Genomic DNA, 17,736 nt, shown 5'->3' with positions numbered 1-17,736 from the left:
ACTTTGTAAGAAGCAGACGACAGTTTGATAAGTGCACAAGGCAGGTTATCTCACAAAGGAAGGTGGTGAGTCAGCAAAGCGAATGTTCTTTGAGGAAAGGAAGCATGTTTTACCCTCTGGACCCAAGATCTCTCCCTATCTCTGTTCACACATACAGACTCATACACATAGATACACACTCCCTTCCCATAAACAAAAAGGATTCACGTTAAGTGTTATCTGAAATACCTGAAGAAAGGTTGCTTAGTCCCCAAATCTTATCCTACTATGTAAAAGGCTAAGCGTATTCAAGACAACTCACTTCCTACCCTGGTGTGCCACCAGAGGGCGCTGCTGTGGAGGGAAGCCCAGATGAGGCAACCAGACCTCCAGAGAGCGCACCACGGTGGGGAGCCCAGGCAGGGATCAGGTGTGGAACAGGCAGCAATGCCTACCCCCTGCCTTCATACAGCTTGGATCAGGAGCGGAGCAGGTGGCAAGGCCCACCTCCCACCTTCACCCAGCTGGAATCAGGAGTGGACTAAAAGGAAGGGCACTGCCTATCGGAGGGACTACGATATATAATTTTTACAATTTTAATGTTATATAAAGTGCAAAAAGTGCTCAATAATGCAAACCATCACAATAATTCAATATATTCAGTACATATTACACACAATAAATATATTCAGAAGAGGTCTCGACAGACATTTGCCGAGAGAACTACACCAACTGGAAACCGTTTGATATAGTGATTGATGTAAGCACATGGGTGATTATCGTGGTCAAAATGAGCTTTTGAAAAAGTGTTTAGCACGAAATGGGATTATAATGCTGGCACATGCCTGGCAAGCTCCACCTCTTTTGAAAATCTCAAATACTGCCATATTTGTGATTTGAACAAAGGCTTTATTGACTTTTTATACATCTTGGTCAGAAGGTGCACTTGCTGGCCTTCCTGTAAATACTGGACAACAGAAGCACTTTTCTACATCTGCAAAAAGAAAAATAAAGAAAATACAAGATTAAAAACTGTTCAAGGATTGTAAACTTACTTTACTTGACCTTTACCAGTTATGTGTGATTGATTGTTGAACCTCTTCTGACTATATTTAGTGTTTAATATGTAATGAATGTATTTATTGAATTATTGTGATGGTTTGCATTATTGAGCACTATATATTGCAGTCCCTCCAATAGGCGGTGCCCTTCCTTTTTGGCTATATTCGGAGGAGTCCCTTATCCTGGCTCGGAATCATGAGTGGAGCATGTGGCAATGCCCACCTGCCCTTCACCCAGCTGGGCTCAGGAGCGAAGCAAGTTGCAATGCCTGCCCTCCACCTCCACCCAGCTGGAATCAGGAGTGGAGCAGGTGGCAATGCTTGCCCTCCACTTTCAACCAGCTGGGATCTGGAGCAGAGATGGGGCAATGTCCACTCCCCCGTCTTCACCCAGCTGGGATCAGGAGCGGAGCAGATGGCAATGCTCACCCTCCACTTTCACCCAGCTGGGATAAGTGGAGCAGGTGGCAAAGCCCAGCCTGCCTTCACCCAGCTGGGATCAGGTGCAGAGCAGGGGACCATGCCTGCCCTCCACCTTTACCCAGCTGCAATCAGGAGCGGAGCAATTGGAAATGCCCATCCCCTCTTCGCCCAGCTCAGATCAGGAGCAAAGCAGGTGGCAATGCCTGCTCCCCCCTTCACCTGGTCGAGATCAGGAGCAGAGCAGCTGGCAATGTCCACACCCCACCTTCACCCAGCTGGTATCAGGTGTGGAGCAGGTGGCAATGCCCGCCCCCTGCCTTCACCCAGCTGGTATCAGGAGCGCAGCAGGTGGCAATTCGCTTTGGATCAAAAGCGGGGCAGGTGACAATGCCCACCCTGCTTCACCTGGCCAGGATCCAGCAAGGAGCAGGTGACAATGCCCACCCCTTCACCCTCCTTGGATCAATAGCAGAGCATGAGGCAATGCCCACCCCCCTTCACCCAGCCTGGATCAGGTGCAGAGCAGGAGGTAATGCCCGCCCCCTGTTCAACCTGCTGGAATCAGGTGTGGAGCAGGCAGCAATGCCCCCCCCCACTTCACCCAGCCGGAATCTGGCGCAGAGTAGGAAGCAACGCCTGTCCCTTCTTCACCCAGCCAGGATCAGGAGCAGAGCAGGTGGCAATGCCCACCCCCACTCACTTGGCCGGGATCAGGTGCAGAGGAGGGGGGAATGCCTGCCTGCTTGCCCTCCCCTTTCTATATCCTGTTGTATTTTTTCCCACAACGGGCTTTGTTGCTAGTACCAGAATAAAGTAATTGTTAACCTTCTAGGTGCCTGTACAGTATTTACTGTTAGTCCTAGAACGAACTCAGCAACCCTCACACGAGGCTGGGTTCATAACAAAACCTATTTTATTGAGTAACAAACACGGGAGGTAAAACATAGTTGAAGTCCACGGAAGAGCAGCTTCAGCACAGCCTATTACGAAATGAAACGTAAGTGCAGAGTCACTGGACCATCGAAAGCAGAAGCCTGCCACGTGGCTCCCGAGCATGTTCTCCCACGCATATAATCTCATGAGTCAGGAAAGAACATTTTCAGTTTTGATTCTGCAGGCAGAACTAGACCATACCATCGTAGTAAGGTGACAGCTCTGGCAGAAGATATCTCAACTCCCCGTACGTGGTTTCTCCTGGCCCCACAGCACAAAAGCGGCACCCACTCCTGTTGCGTGTGCATCAGTGTGCAGCTTGAAAGTAAGATTTGATGTAAGAAATGGGAAAGGAAACTGAATAGGTGGGTAAAAAAGCACGGAAACTAAAAAGTGCTTGGAGAGATCTAAATGGACTGTGTACTGTACAAAGAGAGAACGAAGGAGGGTATTCGGTTATTCAGTTTTTCTATGGATTGATGTATGTATTGCAAATTTTCTGAAATATTGATCATATAATGACTATCTTGTACACGAATCTGATACTAAAAAGTTCCTTTCATTTTTATCTTTGAAAAACCTAATAAAATTTATGTTATAAAAAAAGAGAAAGATTTGAGAATCCAGTGGCACCTTAAAGACCAAGTAGATTTCCAGAGTATAAGTTTTCAAGAGCCAAAGCTCCCTTCCTCAAAGCTTTGATTCTTGAAAGTTTATACCCTGGAAAACTTGTTGGCCTTTAAAGGTGCTACTGGATTCTCGAATCTTGCTCTTCTTCTACAGACCAAGGCTGATTCCGCACCCGTTGGATAATGCACTTTCAATGCACTTTATCAATCGTTTGAGGTGGATTTTTTGTTCCGCACACAAAAAAATCCGTTCCAAATAATCTATAAAGAGGATTGGAAGTGCATTATCCAACGTGTGCGGAATCACTCCAACATGGCTATCCCCCGAAACCAGCTTGAGAGCCTCTGTCCCTCCTACGATGCCCACGAGAGGGCAGCACTCACCCATCCAAGAAATAGAAACCTCCTCTCCAAAATGCTATTGACCCACCCACCATTCCAGACGTGCATTTTGTTTTTCCAAGAGGATTTCCTGCTCTGTTCGGAATCCTTTCCCCAGACTTTCATCTCATTACACAGCTCTCTAAACTACTCCAGTTGGCCTTCCGATTAACCTGCACCTGTTGTTTGCACATCGGTTAAAAATAATAAGCGCAGAATCGTTTTTTAAATGTTTCCAAAGGGAAACGAAAGGAAGCGCTGCGCCCCCGGGGGAAATCACTCTCGGGTCTACATTATAACCAAATTTCATCGAGGCAGCGCGGGGTAGAAAGGTCTCCTCGTGTGCAAATAAGGACAATCGTGGAGGAGCCATTTCCCTGCTTGGGACGCAGTGAACTGATGGAACTTGATCCCGGAATAGATTGGGCTAGCCCCGAAGAAGCCACCGAGCCCCCTTTTTCCCTCGCCACTGCACGACCCGCGGGGGCTCCTCGAAAGGACAGGGCCCCCGACTGCACCGATGCCCCTGGGGAAAATAGGTGAAAATCGCAGGGAGTCGCGTCGGTCCAAGAAAAATGCAAAAAAAAAAAAGGTTATATATTTTGCTATTTCCATTCTATGTTCCTCCGTGCTGGTCAGCCGCACAGAACCACTTTGTTCCATTCTCTATAATCTACTCCAGTTCCTGCATTTAGGTAACTATTAATCGTTCCTTTTTGTTAAGTGTTTCAAAAATTTGAAAACTAAAATTAAAAGCTTTTAAAAAAATGCAAACCGGCCCAGCTCCAGCGTTTGGCGTTTTGCAGCTTCCCAGCTTCCATGGATCGTTACAGAAACTCTCTTTAATTTTTTTTTTTATGTATTTACATGGCATCGCGGGAATCAAACGCGGCGCAAGAAAGATCGCCAGCCTTTGCCTCCAGCCCCGCCTTTGCTTGGCTATTATGGGCTGGCCTAGGCCGGCATCCCTTCTGGGATTGGAGGCTCCACCGCTGCTTCCGCCTCCTCCTCCTCTCCCAATTGCACGCGAAATGTGCCCATCTCCGGCAGAGCCAACGGGGATGACCCGTGTCATCGGATTCCGGGCTGGCGGAGGAAGCGCGTGGGAACGCGGCCGGCGAGCGTTGCAAGGGGTGCGCGTGTCGAGTGCAGGTAGGCGCGCGTTGCAAAGCAGCCGACGCGCGTCTCTTTGCTGCGCAGTTCCTCGCGTGCCGGACCCAAAGGGCTCAATGGGAGGCGCAGTCCGGCTCTGGGTGTGTTTACTCCCGCTGTGCTTAACGGAGTTGATCGAGTGCTAGGGCTGCCAGCTCCAGGTTGGGAAATTCCTGGAAACTTTGGGGGTGGAGCCTGGAGAGGGCAGAGTCTAGGGAGGAGCTCAACAGGAGATAACACCGTAGAGTCCACTCTCCAAAGCTGGCATTTTCTCCAGGGGAGATTATATCCGTGGCCTGGAGATCAGTTGTAATTCCAGGAGCTCTCCAGCCACCACCTGGAGATTGCCAACCTTGAATCCCAGGCGTGAGGATTGGAGCTCAGGAACTGCCCCTGAGTTTTAAAAGCAAAGGGGAGGGGCAATATTCACATTATTGGCCCTTGGTGTTTTGGGGGGGAACAAAGATGGGGTTGTGTTACAGATCCAGCTGGCTCATCTAACTTGGTTGATCTAATGCCCTTTTTATTATCTTGCCCTTTCTTCAAGAAACTCAGGGTATCAAAAATGCTGGTTTGCACACCAGCCCTGTGAGGAAGGTGAGGCAGGGAGTGTGTGTGTGACTGAACTTGGGTTGCCAGCCTTCAAGGGAGGCCTGCAGATCTCCCAGAGTTACAGCTGATCTTGAGCAAATGGCTCTTTTGGAAGGTGGGCTGTCATGACACTACCGTACAGAGATAAGCCCCCAAATCTCCAGGAATTTCCAAACCTGGAGTTGGCAGTCGAACGAACTGGCCCAATCCATCCAGTGGGGGATTTGAACTCTAGTTTCCCAGATCCTAATCCAACGTTTTAACCACACTGGCTTTCGCCTCTCCTGGATGAACCCCCCCCCCTCCAAGTCCCCACTCTGCTACTTAATATAGAGATCTGAATGCCTTAATCCCCCCCCCCCACACACACACACATTGTGTGTTGGGAGAAATTACATAAGGTTTTTTTACCTTTTTTCCTTGCTTTTCTCAGATCTGTCTAGTTTGATGGCGCACCTTAAAACCAATTGAAGGAGCAGCCAAGGGCTGGTCACACTGGCTGGAAAAAAAGGCCTATAAGGTGACTTCGGCCCATTGACAGCAAGGTCAAGGTACGTCAGCACGAATGTCTGGCCAGGCGCTCCAACGGGAAGAAGGGGACGGAGCGAAAGCGCAGGATAAAGACGAGCTGAATCGGAAGGTGGGTGAAAAAGCCCATGTGTGACGTTGATCAGCTGAAGGAATCGTTCTAGGTCAGCCCCGTTGAATATAGTGGGACTGACAAGTCAGCTTGCACGGAACTGCGCTGTAAATGGCTGCTTCCACATACGTTGGATAATCCACTTTCAATACTCTTTAGTGAACATTTGGAACTGCTTTTTCATGTGTGGAACAGAAAATCCACTTCCAAAGGATCGCGAAAGTGCGTTGAAAGTGCATTATTCAACGTGTGTGGAGATGGCCAATGTCTCTTTCTTCTGTATCTTTCCTGGGGAAAGAGTTTTGAGAACGAGAGGAGGAGAATCTGGCAGGGAGACAGATGGGGAGAGGCAAGCAGGCGGGGTTATGCAGTGAGTGAGTGGCTAACTCGTTATTACCAACAGCTAAATCCAAAAAACATGCTATTAAATATTTTACCAAATAATGTTGCCAAAGAACAGGGACACCTCTCTCGTTACATGGTGACGGCAGCAGGAGTGTTATAAGCAGCAAAATGGAGAACCGATCCGTGCATTGATGTGTCGGAGTGGCGAGATAAGATTTATGAATGGCCAAATTAACTACTTATGTACATAATAGACCAATATCTGAATTTTGGGGGAAATGGAAGGATTTCTGTGACTGCTTAGGTTAAAATTAATATTAACTTAAGGCAACTTGATGCAAAGATAAGATAAAACACAGGGAAATGATTAATTAAAATAGTTGAAATCAAGTCTGGGTATAAGTAACCAAGGAAAGGGAAGGAGAGTTATTATACAATTAACTTGTGTTGTTATAGATTCTGATTGCATTTTCCTATCAGTTTAATCTTGTTTTAAATGTAGTGCTTGTATCCGTTTTTATGTACTCTCAACTGTTACATCTTTTAAAGTAAAATTTCTATATTAAAATAAAGGATTGCCCACAGCTCGAAGGAACAACGCCTTGCCTTTTCAGCAGAGACGAGATGGGAAGTGGGCAGGTGAAACTTTTTATGGCCTGGCAACACCTCCCATTGAGCCTCTGTTAAAAGGGAGGACTTTTTTTTTCCTCTCGGCCTGTTGGCAACCACGCTTGTTATCCCAGAGCAATTTTTCAGTGTTTGCCATGGGCAAACAGTGAGGTCAGGGTCATTGCCTTTCAGGGAGAGGTTGGCCCCAACCCCTTGACACAGAGGTGCGAAAGGCAGACTGGAAATGACCTAAATAAAAAATAAACAAGAGGCGCATGTGTGCAAAGAGGCCGAAATGATGTTTCAGCTGCTCAAAGCAGTTTAATCAGAGGAGAGTATTTTTGTAAAATGCTCCAGGGACTGCAGACCTGTAGAAAACCCTAAAGAGTGTACTCGTAGATGAGTTTGTGCGTCTGGTAAATATTCACAATCATGTTATGACATCATGATTCATGTCTTGTGAGGAAAGACCCTCCGGGGTCTGTGCTGGAAGCCTTTCACATCAGCGGCTACCGGATCCTTGATTTAAGATGGAAAACAATCTCAGATTGCAACCCGGGACTTCCTGCGTGGAAAGAAAGCGCCCGACTCCTGAGCCACAGACCCGTGGATTTATTTTTCTTCATTGTAAAAGTTGGTAGCGCCAGGTGAAATGATTTTTAGGAAATGTTTGGTCTACTAAGAGTTTGCAGTTAGCGTAATACTGGAAGTGGGTCAAAGTGTTGGCTGTCTGAACCAAACAAGGTTTGACAAATCGGTCATTTTAATTGAAAAACTTGCTGTTGTGTTTCATTAGCCCATGACAGCTTCCGCACAGAGATGATTCCCTGTTGGGCTCTTGTTACTGCTGCGGCATTCACAGCTGCCACGGAACGTCCACCCGTGGCAGCTGTGAATGCCACACCTTCCGGTCCACATGATGAAAAAAATCTGCTTTGAGTACGATGTTTCTTGAAAGACCGTGCCAGATCTTTGGCACCTTTTGGAAAGAACAGTCCAAAGCAGAGGAAACCACCGAAGTAGATGATGGGAGGGTTTAGGGGGTGCAGTCGTATGGTGTCCCCTTCCCCAAGTTTTAGACCAAAGACAGCCAGATGGCAGACTGGGGATTTGAACCCAGGTTTCCCAAATCCAAAACCTTTTTAGACCCAAGACAGCCAAATGCTAGTGTGGGGGTGTTCTATATCAATGGCTTTGTTGACAATCAGCTTTAGTACAGAGTAGCATGAAAGTGTGCATGTAACGTGTTTGTATGTGCTCTGAGTTGGATTCTGTTATTTCATGGGGGAGTTGTGAATTCGGTGATGTTCCTTTATTGTATTGTAACATGATCCCTTAAGAAAAAAACCCCTTTGTTTTAGTTTCACTTTTTTGGTTGGTTGTGGCCTATGGCTGGTTATGGCGTAGAAGGCGCAGCTCAGGCCTTGCCTATGTTCAATAAAGTTCTGAATCGCTTTGGTACGGGACGCTATGGAGTAATTACAGATTCCAAGTAGACTTGCTTAGGAGTTCTGTCTCAGTGGCCTTACTTTATTTATTTATTTATTTGTGCCATTTATAGTCCGCTTTTCTCACTGATGCAGAGGAGTTAGCCGTGTTAGTCTGTAGTAGCAAAATCAAAAAGAGTCCAGTAGCACCTTTAAGACTAACCAACTTTATTGGAGCATAAGACGAAGAGAACTGTGATTCTCGAAAGCTTATGCTGCAATAAAGTTGGTTAGTCTTAAAGGTGCTACTGGACTCTTTTTGATTTTTCTCACTGAGACTCAAGGCGGATTACATAGTGTGAGATAAGTACAATCAGTATCAAGGACATTGCCATAAACTATGCCATAAGGTAAATAAATACACTACAAAGAGACAGCTTTAGTAGGAATCCAATACAGAGTTGAAGAAATGCTGAAACAGGATATAAGCAATTCTAGGACTGACGTTAGACCACATGAAGCACAGGTAGCTCCTAGGAGCACATATTTAAAGCAACAGATAGTATGTAAAGCAACACAGTGGTGAAGTTTATGGTCTCTAACTCATTAACGAAGCATCTGAGACTCCTTCCTACAATACAGCCCTCCTATCTGAGTAGAAAGCCTTTTTGAATAATTCGGTTTTGCATTGTTTGTGGAAAGCCAGGAGAGTGGGGGCTCTTCTGACCTCCTCAGGCAGGCCGTTCCACAGGATAGGGGCCACCACAGAGAAAGAGAACAAAATGTTTATACTTAATTGCATTGCCTGTCTTTATTTTCATTATTTAAATTGATTAGGCCAAAAATAGTTGCCCATATATTGATGTAAAAACCATGACCTGAATTTAATAGTGATCTTTGTGTATTTTTATACAATTGAAGAACTTCTCTCTCTCTCTCTCTCTCTCTCTCTCTCTCTCTCTCTCTCTCTCTCTCTCTCTCTCTCTCTCTCTCTCTCTTGTAGATAAAAGAGCAGAAAGTTGTAGTTGATGAACTTTCCAACTTGAAGAAAAACCGCGTAAGTGGCTGCCAAGATGTTATGGAAAGATGGTTACTGACCATAGGTGGTGGTGGGAGGGGGAAACAGGGAAGTTTGAGGAATAGAACAGAAGATAAGATGGCACCCAGAACCAGGCATAACATATGCAGTTGACAAAATGGATTGGAGCTGAAGCAGCCCCATCATCTGTCTCTCGGCATCTTTATTTATCCCTTTTGTTAGTCTGTACTTGCAAAATAGTAAAGAGTCCAGTAGCACCTTCAGGACTAACCAACTTTATTATAGCATAAGCTTTCGAGAACCACAGCTCTCTTCGTCATTGCTCCAGTTTTATCATGGCAGTTGCCCACCCCTTACTACACTCCCCCCCCCAAAAAACCCTACCATCAGCCATGAGACAAGCATAGCTTCTCCTGGAACATACAGAAGGGCTTTCTCTTTGTGGTTGGAAGGGGGAGGTTGTAGTTAGGGGTGTGCACCTGGAAAAAATTCGTTTTTCTTTGTGTTTACCTGAAGTGGGGAAATGATCTGTAATACTGTGCAGAGCAGCACAGAAAGGGGCATTTAAACTCCTTGACCTGGAGCTTCCCGAAGCTATACGAATTGCTTTGGGAAGCTTTGATTCGGGGTTTCCGATTCGGAAATCCCAAATCATTGTGAATCAGGTTAGATTCGGGTATTTTACCTGAATCCGAAATCTGAATCACCCACCCCTAGTTGTAGTATCTTGGCTTCTGTATCCTGGTCTGTTCCAGTACAGCCATGGTATGGAGGTTGGTAATCTTGTGTCACAGATTTGTGGTCCTCACACAAGATCTCTAGAATGAGATTCTTAATAGCATTTGCAAGTGGGGCTGTAGCACATGGCAGAGTAGAAGCCAGGGCAGCTGCAGTGCCGTAATATTTGAAAGAATTTAACAGAGTGGATCAGTACTGTTGAAACCAGGATATGTTATCCATAGTTAATTACAGAGTGCCTCAGAAGTATTGAACAAAAATTAAAACCAAAGAAGGGTCCTGCCAACGTACTTACAGTTTAATAAGGCAAAAAGAAATAGGAGGCTTTCTGATTAATAAATATATGGTCTCCCATGTTGCAGAGGAATTGTTGCTTTCTAATACAGCTAGATTTTTTCTTAAAATGGACTTTAATCTTTCTTGACAGAGTATATTTAAGTCTTATTTCTTCTTATTTTGTAGAAAGTGTTCAAGCAGCAGCCCAACAGCTATATATTTTTTCTAGCAGACAGAACCCACGCGCTCTCAGAAAGCAAAAGTATGTGTTATTTACCTTATTTGAAAGCTGTTTCTTTTGGGAAAACAAATTCAAATGTGCCATGTTGTGTCTCATATTCTGTGGCTGCTACTTGTGCTAATGACACTTTTTAAAAGTATTGCGATATATGTTTTAGGATAAGCTTTGTGATACATGTTGTAGGATAAGGTTGTGTAGCCTAAAGCTCTCCTGTCTGTGGTGGAATAATTGGGCTATTCCTCCAAAAATGAGTATACTTTATGTTTCCTGGGGGCCGCTTTGTTATGATCTTTATGCTACACAGACCACTGCCGCAAAAGATCTTCCTAATTGTATATACCTAGCGAAGACGCTTGGAACGTAGCTGTGATCTAGAGAACTTGTCTAACTGCTTCCACACATTTTAGAGAGATGCATCTAGGTGGCTGGCCAGCAGAGCAAACTACATTTGAACCTCGGGAGTTTAAAAGTGGGGCCTTTTTATATACAACATTTTCCTCAGAACCACAAGAATAAAAGCCTTGGAAAAGCCTAGTATAGTTCTCGGGGTCGGATCCACATCAGCACCGGTGGAGTGAAGCTCACTGGGCGGGGCTTTTCAGCCTCCCCACAGAGCCCCTTCTGAGGGTCAAGAGACCCTCGGGGCAGCATGGGGAGCCACGGTGGCGGGTCGCAGAGGGAGGGGGAAGTCACCACCCCCTCCTTTGTCAGCAGTGGCGCCATTCCATTAGAGCAACTTCCAGCGTGCTGGTTGCTCAGCACCTGTGGATCTAGCCCTTGGCGTCTTCTTTGGTCCCCAGCTTCTCAGTTGCCTAGAGAGGATAATTAGTCATTTGTGACCTTGTAAGGAGGAAAAACTATAGCTAGAGACTTAAAAAAATGTCAGGAAACTGTAGGAAGGATCAACAGTTTGGGGTAATGGTTAAGAGCGGCAGGACTGTAATCTGGAGAACCGGATTTTATTCCCCACTCCTCCGCTTGAAGCCAACTAGGTAACCTTGGGTCAGTCACAGCTCTCTCAGAGCTCTCTCAGCCCCACCCACCTCACAGGGTGATTGTTGTGAGGATAATAATAACATACTTTGTAAACAGCTCTGAGTGTGGCATTAAGTTGTCCTGAAGGGCAGTATATAAGCTTGCCTGGGCTGTCCAGGTCAGGCCTGGCCACTGAGCTATGGCCCCATTTCCTCTGCTCCTGCCCTGTCTGTGTGAGGAATGGGCCTGTTCCTTGACTGGACTCATTTCTGTATTTAATATCTTATATTTTATATATGCCAATAAAGGCTTGCTTGCTTGCTTATTCTGGTTTGTAGCTATTATTTATACTTCTGTTGAAAACACACAGAGATTGGACCAGAATGGACAGTTGTGGGCGCTTTAGAATACATTGTTTGACAGTTTAGGTAATAAGCTAAAAGATTTTTTTTTCTCTTTTCTACATAGATACGTTAGATGAATTGAGGAAGGCATACCAGGAAATGGAAAATTCAGAGAAAGCCAAACTCAAGAAATAGATAAATTAAACTGTAGTTTTTGCGATGTGTGGCATTTGTTGTGTGGTCAGCTTGTCCCTTCAGACTCCTGATGGTTGGCTCTTGAAAGAGGGTATCCTGGACAGTCTTAGAAGAAGAGGGCCGAACTGCAGCCATCAGCTGGTCAAGTCTGGTCTCCATCCACCATATCAGTGCTTATTTTCTGGCCATGTCCTTCACTTAAGAGGGCGAATGACTCTCCAACCCCTGGAAGATCCTGCAAGTGGAAACGTATTCCTTTGGAATGGAGAAATCTTTGGTGGAATCCACGTAGAGGCTGAAGAGAATGACGCTCAAGTTCTGTTCCGCCATCTTTGCTCATGCAGTAGCGAATCGGACATTTTGTCGGTGCTGTCGTCCGTTCAGGGTCCGTGGTCATTTGTGTTTTATCAGGCGTCCAGACATTGCTTGTGGTTTGGAAGAGATTACTTTGGTCGTCGCAGTTTGCTGTGGCAGTTTAATAAGGACCGTGACAAGATCCTTGCTCTCTCTTCTGTGAGTGCTGGTTCTGAAAATGACAGCCCGTGGCAGGAAGTTCCAGCATCTGGAATCTTCAAACTGGATCTCCAAATTTGTGCTACATTCAAAGGTGTATTTTTAACATTGCATCCATGGAAGTGTCCGTCTGGTGAAAATATAACCGAAGAAGCAATGATCGGTGATCGAAACCCAGCTCTGAAAGACTTGCCAAGTCATGTATCCCTCACAGTGAATGAATCCCATTTGTTGGTTGTGCCTGTAGTTCCATTAAATACGAAGCAGCCAGAGGAGTCCCGCTTTTCCGATTTCACTGGTAATGTCGCCGATGTTGGAATTCTTCGGAGATTTCTTGCAGAAGACCGCAAGAAGAAACTAGTCCACCAGTTTATTGATGTTTTGAGCAGAGCCGTAAAGAAGCGAGTCATATGTCCGGCTAGAGATACTGATCAGTTCGAAGGAGAAATGTTGAAGGCCGCGCCAAGGAGACCCCAGATTGCTGTACTGTTTTCCGGTGGTGTCGACTCCATTCTTCTGGCACGCCTAGCTGACAGACACGTGCCTTTGGACGAACCTATTGATCTTCTCAACGTGGCCTTCGCAAATCCCAACCAAGCTGGACGAAACGATTCCACTCAGAAATGCAGCAAAAAGAAAAGACAGCTGCCTAGTCTGGAATGCCTTAACAATGCCAATACGGCAAAACTCGATCCTCTGTCCTCCTTTAACGTGCCAGATAGAATCACCGGCAGGGCAGGCCTGGGCGAATTGAAAGCGACTAATCCTTCCAGATCTTGGAATTTTGTGGAAATCAATGTAACACTCGAGGAACTGAAAGCAATGAGACGGCAACAAATCAGCCAACTAGTTTACCCGCTGGACACCGTTTTGGATGACAGCATTGGCTGCGCGGTGTGGTTTGCGGCCAAAGGAGAAGGCTTGGTTACTAATCAGGGAGATACAGGACCGTATAAAAGTCCCGCAAAGGTAGGAAGCCATTTATTGGCTGGCCAGTATAAGTAAGCATAAAGCTGCTTAAAGCATATGGACATTTTGATAAAACCATAATTATGTCTGTTAAGTTCAGTCCCAAGTGCTGCTTGCTCGCTAAGGAGGGCTTCCCCGACCCCCCCCCTTTTCCACTGGAATCCTGTTCTTGGGAGCCAAGGGACCCTCCGAGTGGGAGGGCAGAGTGGAAGTCAGCGGGGGGAGGTGAGAAATCACCCTCTCCACGTCCACCGGAGGCCGTGCAGTTCCACTGGTAGAGCAGCACCACTGGATTCAATCCTGCGCGAGCGCAAACTGAAAGTATGAGCCTGCACACACTCAGGCTGCAGTGATTAGTCGAAGTAGCTGCCGGGACTTTATTTGGCTTTATGTCCATTGAAATCAATGGGCTAAGCAGGGTGCCACTCTGCGTAGGACCGCACTGTAGGGTGCCAGCTGCAGAATAAATTGTAAAAATCTGCTCTTTATTACTTCCCTTCGGCTGTACAGAAGGATGCCAAGATCATAACAGTCAAGAAATAATGTGTTGGCACTTATGAACCATGCGTGTTTGTTTCCATCATCTCCCATTCAGTGCAGTTGGGGGGGGGGTGAAAGTCACCCCAACATATTACAGAGTGCACAGAAACTTACAAAGATTACAAAGGGAAGGGGGCATGTAGCATCACAGCTGAGGGAGGGAAGGGGCCATAGTTCAGTGGTAGAGCCTTTGCTTGGCTTTCAGAAGGACCAGGCAGTCGGTGACGTGGAAGGACCTCCCCCTGAGACCCTGGAGAGCCGCTGCTAGTCTTGAGTAGCCACTAATGACCACGATAGGCTGATTAGGTATAAGGCAGCTTCATGTGTTCAAGGATACATGGAGGGTTGTTTTTTCAAAAAAAATGTTTCCCACTTTTCTGGGTCAATTGGAGCTCTCTTTTTAGTCTTCAAGAGATTTTAGTTTGGATGCATCTGGGGCTAGATTTACTAACGTTAATATCAGCTGCGTAAAATAACATTTTCTATTCGGACCTTGCTTTGATATGCTTTGAACAATTTTTGGAAGGCAGGCTGATCCATGGTTTAATTAAAGTGCTAACACCCCCTTTTTGTATTCCATTCTAGGTTGTGCTTACAGGAATTGGAGCCGATGAGCAGCTTGCCGGTTATTCCCGACACCGTGTTTGCTTTCAAAAATACGGGTTTGAGGGCTTGAACAAAGAATTAAGAATGGAGCTGGGCCGTATTTCTTCTAGAAATCTTGGCCGAGATGACAGAGTGATTGGAGATCATGGCAAGGAAGCTCGGTAAGGAAGCAGCTGAAAAGCCTTTGTGCTAGGGATAATATAGGAATATTAATATATAATATAATATAGGAATATTAATTCAAGGCTATTGTGGTCTTTTTATTGCATTTCTGTTTAAACGAGAGCTCTAGCCGAAATGAAAATGTTGCCTTGGATCCAAACCAACGTTTGTACATCTGACGCATAACTCTGCCATCATAATTTGGAGGTTTTATCACACATTTCCTCTTAAAAGCAGAGAGTCCAGTAGCACCTTTAAAACTAACCAACTTTATTGTAGCATAAGCTTTCGAGAGCCATAGCTCTCTTTGTCAGAGCGATTTTGCTACTACAGACTTAACACGGCTAACTCCCCTTCCTCTTAAAAGCACACACACGATTTAAAAACCACATCATTCAGATAATAAAATCATTCTCAAGATTTGTTTTTAACTTGTCTTAAAAATTAACCATCACGTTTGGCGGCGTTTTCGTTCTAGATTTCCGTTTCTTGACGAGGAGGTCGTGTCTTTTCTGAACTCTCTCCCAGTGTCGGAAAAAGCAGACCTGACTCTTCCTCGAGGAATTGGAGAGAAATTGCTTCTGCGCCTTGCAGCTGCGGAGCTCGGCCTAACAGCCTCATCAGTTCTGCCCAAGAGAGCCATGCAGTTTGGTTCCAGGATTGCAAAGCTGGAAAGCAGCCATGAAAAGGCATCAGACAAATGCATGCGGCTCCGGTCGGTTTCCGTAGAGGAACTTCCTCTAATGGACCCAAAGCTGCTTTAAAACAGTGAACTGCACAGTGAACAATTCCAGCAGACTCCATTCGCGTCAGGAGGAAGCCCCGCTGGCTTCAGTGGGGACTTACTTTCCATTACTTAGGTAGGCTCCAAAGCTGTATGGGTCACTGAACATGATAAAACAGAAGCCAGCTTGCTACTGAGTTTCCAGTTTATTCCATGGTGGTAAGCTAGAATATAGCCTGGCAAAGCCTGAGAGGTTGTTCATGCACTCCTCTCACAGCTCTCAGTCCTACCTCCAACCCTGGTTCCCATCTGATTGCCCTTTTTAGATCTTGCTCTGACATCCACAGTTGTCCATCCGGATGAGTCCCCGCCCCTGTGGAGCTTCTCTGTGTTTTGGCCCTGCAGAAGGGAGTATTGACGTGTACTCGGCAGAGTAGTCCGAGCTAACCAGCCATGTCCAAACCATGTCTAGCAAGGCCACATCACAGCCACAGGTTTTCTTTCTGTATCCCTGGCTTGCCTCCCAATGATCTCTCAGCCACCAGGCCTTTCTACCTATCCCTGCTCTGATGGCTTGTTGGTGGGGGGAAAGTGGCCAGTAAACTGCTCTCAACACAAGCTCGCTAAAATGCCATTGGTGACAAATTGACATCTCAAAGGGATTTAGGACTTACTTCAACTGGATTGGGCCTGCTTTGTTCCAAAAGGTGTTTGTCATCTGCAAAATAAAGGAGTGGGGTTTTTGCCTCAGAGTTTGTGTATTCTGTAAAGATAAAATTTTCAATAAATGTATGTTTGTCGTTGTTAGAAGGAGCCGCAAAAATCTTAGCGTATGGATCTAGAATGCTACTGGCTCTGATTAAAATCCGTAATTTCTGGTTCTAATGTGTGAGTGTATAGATGAGTATCTGATGCACCCAAACTCTAGATCTGAGCAAATGAACATGATTTTTTACCTCTGCAGTCCCTTTGAGCATTGATAATAAGCACCCTTAATTTTCTTCTGTGTAAACAGTACAGCGTATGTGGGAGAATTTCCCGTTCTGAAACAGCGTGTGATACGTAGTCATGATTTAGCACGTGTGGATTATTTGTTTCAAAGTGCGCCTGTGTTAATGTTGAGGATGATACTATGTAGTTTCTGGATGATCCAGCTCTTTACTTGAAGTGGGGACTGCCAGAGAGAAAGTAATCCAACAGGGTTGGGAAATCCGTGAAGTTGGAACCGGGAGAGGGTAGGGTTTAGGGAGGGGAGACCTCAACAGGGTATAATGCTATAAAGTCCAGCCTCCAAAGCAGCCATCTTCTCCAGGAGAACTGATCTCTGGAGATCAGTTATAATTCCAGGAGATATCCAGGTGCCACCTGGAGGTTGGCATGCCTAGAGCCCACACCACCTGCCGTCTCCTTGCCCCTCAGACTTCCTCACAGTTGACCTTCCTCATTGTTCTAGAATATCCATAGCAACAACAACGAGATTCTAATCCTGTAGCATTCAGTAGGCAAATGCAGTGGGGGAATGCAAAGGGGTTTTGTAATCCTGAGGGAAGAAGGATGCTTCCCAGCGGATGAGCGTAGTACATGCATGAGTTGAGTTTTAGAGAACGCTGCTTAGATGCGTGGCAAAGTCTTTCCAGCGGTACTTTTTGCTTCTGGAAACCCCTCGGTGAGATTGCTATCCCGTTGTGGACTTCCTCGGTTTATGCCAACTGTAACTGAACACACAATTGGGGTGGAGCTTCAAGATTGCCCAGTGCTGATTGAAGGTATTGGTTTTGACTTCCAGTGGTGACATTGGGCCAGAAACTGAGGCCAGTTGACTCTTTGACCGCTAATGGCTGGGATGGAGTTGAGTCCCTGAGGTGCCTTCCCGATTATGCTGCCCTACCCAGTTGCCTGGTTGGCCTAGCCAGAGAAGCAGGCCTGTCAAAGCCTATAACCCCTTTGGACTTCCAGGCACAGAAGAGTAAAGGTGCCGGAAACGACCATCAGGGCACGCAGGGATGTTAGCGTTAGTAACTGAATAATTACAATAGTACTGAATGCAATGAAGTGAATGGGGGGCGGTATAATGTGACATTCAGACTCTAGCGCACTGCTCACCACAAAGCAGCCTGCAACTTTCCAGGCCGTTCCAGCTTAACTTGTATTGTAATAATAAACAACTCTGCCTGTATCCCTCACCATACCTCTGTTGCTGCTGGAATGGCGGAACTTGGTTTTCGGTGATAGTAAAGTTGTCTT

General features: G+C 46.0%; 1 protein-coding gene across 3 annotated transcripts; it reads left to right on the top strand.

The window, feature by feature from the left end:
* The first annotated feature begins 4,432 nt into the window (after nt 1-4,432).
* ASNSD1 (asparagine synthetase domain containing 1) lies at nt 4,433-16,344 on the top strand. 3 transcript variants are annotated; one of them, XM_054971631.1, is made up of 7 exons: nt 4,433-4,558; nt 5,583-5,789; nt 9,174-9,227; nt 10,414-10,485; nt 11,908-13,460; nt 14,586-14,767; nt 15,247-16,344. In XM_054971631.1, the coding sequence occupies exons 5-7, from the start codon at nt 12,003-12,005 to the stop codon at nt 15,530-15,532; spliced, it is 1,926 nt and encodes a 641-aa protein (XP_054827606.1). In that variant the 5' UTR covers nt 4,433-4,558; nt 5,583-5,789; nt 9,174-9,227; nt 10,414-10,485; nt 11,908-12,002; the 3' UTR covers nt 15,533-16,344. The 3 variants fall into 3 exon arrangements, with proteins under 3 accessions (XP_054827606.1, XP_054827604.1, XP_054827605.1); XM_054971629.1 differs by having other exon boundaries at nt 10,410-10,485; XM_054971630.1 differs by lacking the exon at nt 4,433-4,558 and adding an exon at nt 4,618-4,659 and having other exon boundaries at nt 10,410-10,485.
* Nucleotides 16,345-17,736: the final 1,392 nt, after the last annotated feature.

This window comes from Eublepharis macularius, chromosome 2, assembly GCF_028583425.1.
Source record: "Eublepharis macularius isolate TG4126 chromosome 2, MPM_Emac_v1.0, whole genome shotgun sequence".
Classification (NCBI taxonomy): domain Eukaryota; kingdom Metazoa; phylum Chordata; class Lepidosauria; order Squamata; family Eublepharidae; genus Eublepharis; species Eublepharis macularius.
The sequence above is the reverse complement of the archived record's forward strand: the minus strand, read 5'-3'. Positions and strand labels throughout refer to the sequence as shown.